General features: G+C 39.5%; 2 protein-coding genes across 2 annotated transcripts; one reads left to right on the top strand and one right to left on the bottom strand.

The window, feature by feature from the left end:
* LOC109821290 (probable xyloglucan endotransglucosylase/hydrolase protein 25) lies at positions 226–1,693 on the top strand. The gene is made up of 3 exons (XM_020387477.1): positions 226–366; positions 801–994; positions 1,199–1,693. Exons 1-3 carry the CDS (start codon positions 226–228, stop codon positions 1,581–1,583), a joined length of 720 nt encoding a protein of 239 aa, XP_020243066.1. The 3' UTR covers positions 1,584–1,693.
* On the bottom strand, positions 2,279–3,037 carry LOC109821289. Its single transcript, XM_020387476.1, has one exon. It carries the CDS (start codon positions 3,035–3,037, stop codon positions 2,279–2,281), a length of 759 nt encoding a protein of 252 aa, XP_020243065.1.

Raw genomic sequence — 3,323 nt, 5'->3', positions numbered from 1 at the left:
CCATATAATAGAATTAATTACCTTTGTCTAAGATTCTACAAAGCTGAGAGCGGCAGCACTGAGAAAAAAAATGCAAGTCTTCTCACGTCTCAGGTGTCGGTTATCGGTGGATGCTTTGCTGTCAAAACCCAACACCTCCAGATCTCTCTCGCCCTCCATCTATATAAGTCTCCCTTTGCTTCCCTTTAAGCAAACATCAGTTCACTCAGTTTTAGATACAACATCATGGATAACAACTTTCTCCTCCTCCTCAAAGCTTTGTTCGTCATCGCTGCTGCCTTCACGGGAGAGACCTCTGCAGAGAATTTCTCAAGCGACTTCGATGTGACCGGTGGGAAGGCTAGCATGCAGGATGGCGGGAACCAGGTGCAGCTGACCCTCGACCAGTCTGGTGGGGCCCAAGTGCAGTCGAAGGAGCAGTATATATATATATATATATATTTAATTTCTCTTGTTTTGCAGTAATCTAAGATTAGAGGTTTTTGAAGCGCTAGCTGTATAGTGAACAGGATGTATAGGATTGTGCTTTTCATTCTTACAGGGTAAATGTTAACTAGCTACAAATCCCAGGGTATACTGTGAGAAACATGGGTGTGAGGTTGTTTTAGCAAGTTGCTATAAAAGTCTTTTAGTCTTTAATACTTTCTATTTTTTCCTTATTGTTCAAAATTAGTAAAAAGTATATACTTCCGTTCGTACTACTCTTTGTGTGCCATACAAGTATGGATGTGCATATTCAAAACTAATATGCTTAACCATACACTTAACTGGAATTGTGAACAATTTATGGATGCATGCAGCTTCAATCCCCTCGGCCGACAAACGATGAGATGGATTTCGAGCTGTTAGGGAATGTGACTGGAGAGCCTTACCTATTGCACACCAATGTGTGGACTAATGGAGTAGGTAACAGAGAGGAGCAAATCAATCTGTGGTTTGATCCTAGAGCCGACTTTCACACTTACAGCTTCGTTTGGAATCCTCGAAATATAATGTAAGTAGCGTTATTTCACAAGAAAATATCCAAGTTATTCGGATCAATATATCACTAATTAAGTTTCAAGGGCATTTGATCAATATTTGGATCAATATGCTAATTTAAAAATGTGAAAATTTAGGGGTCTAATATAAAATTAGCAAAGATTAAATACTAAATTGTTCGGTTGATGTCATATATACATGCACGTCCCTTATGCAGATGGTTGGTTGATGGAACACCAGTTAGAGTATTCATGAATGCACCGCAACAAGGAGTCCCATACTTGAGCAAACAATTTTTGAATGCCTACGCTGCCCTCTGGAACGGTGACGAATGGGCAACGAGGAGAGGACAGGTCAAGATTGACTGGAGCAAAGCACCCTTCATAGGGACCTACCGCGATTACAATGCTGACGCGTGTGTGAACTCCGGTGGTGGCTCCCAATGCTCGCGAAATCGAGGGCAATGGTGGGATATGACTCTTGATGATGCACAACTAGCCAAGCTGAGGTGGGTGAGGAAAAACTACATGGTCTACGACTACTGTCAGGACACTGCAAAGTACCCACAAGGGTTTCCTCCAGAGTGCTCCATTAATGTGTAACATGTTTATGACAGTGACTTTGCGAAAGCTAGGCATGCAACTTGCATAAGGCAAAGTAAGGAACAAAATAAAGAATGTGACAACTAATAATCAATAAAGGATAAATGTGATTTTGGAGACATGTGTGTATGTTGAGCACTTGCATGAATCCTTGGTATTTAATTAACTCCTTTAAATAGAATATATAGGATCAGTTGAAAATGTTGAATCGTCAATCAAATACGCCGTAGGCTACACGGGACCCACCAAGGACAAGAAGGTCATCCAACATGATCATTAGACCAACCAAAGGTTAAATGAGTCTACAATTGGATAATGAGTCTACAATTGGATAATGGAACAAGTCTACAATGCCGTAAGTTAAAACTAGATACAAATCATCTTAGAAAAGGGGCTAAGTCCAACTAGCTCAGGATTAAAACATCTTACGTACATACACAGGGTTAGGTCCTCATGCGGGCTACCAACCTTGTGTATATGTGAGGTTAAGGCTAATGTTGTGTAATAAATAGTGTGTTGTAAGTGCACGAGAAAGTTATTGTATATTAAATTTCGAACCACAAGGAAAGAGTTTTTCTCTTTAAAATGGAAATTTTCCCTTTTTTTTGGTCAATGAACTGTAAATTTTATTCATCTCCCAATATGAACATGTAAGGTATTACAAAGAACCAGAAAAACCTGGTAACCAAAAGAAATTACAAATTACCAAGCAGTTCTTTCATATGCACATATGAACTATCATTTAGGACTTTATAGAAAACTGAAAGTTTAATATCCCTAAAGACTTGAGCAGGCAGTCTCCTCTTATCCTGAAAAGTTCTTAAATTTCTCTCCCTCCATATCATATATACAGCAGCAGATAATACCATCCGTTTCAACTTCTTCATAGGATTTTTACCTTTCAAATTGAAAGAGTACCAGTTCAGCAGCATGCTCCATGAACAGGATCTCCATTTATACTCCAACCAGCTCATCACTGAGTTCCACACTTCAGCTGAATATTTACACTCAAAGAAGATATGATCCCTTGTTTCTATTTGGTGACTGTCACACAGAACACAGTGAATTTGATTGGTGGTCAGGATGTTCATACGGCACAATCTATCTTTGGTAAGTAGCCTAGAATGACATGCTAGCCAAAACACAAATGAGTGCTTAGGGTATAGGAAGCCATCCCAAACTGTTTTAGCCCAAATTGCTGTGCTAACAGGTTGCAAAAGAGCTCTGTATACTGCAGATAATCGAAGATTTCCTGCAGAGCAACAATCTGCTATAATGTTCATCACAGAAACAGCACTTCCAAACTTAGTCAAAAGCAAATCTCTCACTTTAAGGAGTTGCCTCCACATCCAAGAGTCATTTGTCTTAGGTTGAACAGTCCATATACCTTGGTTATGTAGATAGTTTCCATGAACCCACTTAATCCATAGGAGATCCTTTTTAAGGTGGATCATCCACAGGAGCTAAGTGGCAGCACCGTAGTTCCAGAATTTAGCTAAAAATATACCCAGACCACCATATTCTTTCCCTTGACAGACAGATCCCCAATTTACTAAGTGAAATTTGTGCCCCCACAGAAAATCAGAACACATACTGTCAATCTTTTCCAGAGCTTTGATTGGGAGGATGTAATTACTTAACCAATATGTTTGAATTCCCAAAATAACAGATTTAATCAGCTCAAGTCTGCCAGCATAGGATAAGCACTTGTTTAACTGCCAGGTTTGGAATTGATTGTAG

The sequence above is a fragment of the Asparagus officinalis genome, chromosome 8, assembly GCF_001876935.1.
Source record: "Asparagus officinalis chromosome 8, Aspof.V1, whole genome shotgun sequence".
In the NCBI taxonomy this organism is placed as follows: domain Eukaryota; kingdom Viridiplantae; phylum Streptophyta; class Magnoliopsida; order Asparagales; family Asparagaceae; genus Asparagus; species Asparagus officinalis.
The sequence above is the reverse complement of the archived record's forward strand: the minus strand, read 5'-3'. Positions and strand labels throughout refer to the sequence as shown.

What these genes read in the sequence shown, in the direction of transcription:
- LOC109821289 (XM_020387476.1), bottom strand. Translation starts at nt 3,037, where the DNA reads ATGATCCACCTTAAAAAGGATCTCCTATGGATTAAGTGGGTTCATGGA.
- LOC109821290 (XM_020387477.1), top strand. Translation starts at nt 226, where the DNA reads ATGGATAACAACTTTCTCCTCCTCCTCAAAGCTTTGTTCGTCATCGCT. An exon ending in TGCAGGATGGCGGGAACCAG is followed by an intron (nt 367 to 800) that starts GTGCAGCTGACC and finishes GGATGCATGCAG; the next exon opens with CTTCAATCCCCTCGGCCGAC. An exon ending in TGGAATCCTCGAAATATAAT is followed by an intron (nt 995 to 1,198) that starts GTAAGTAGCGTT and finishes TCCCTTATGCAG; the next exon opens with ATGGTTGGTTGATGGAACAC.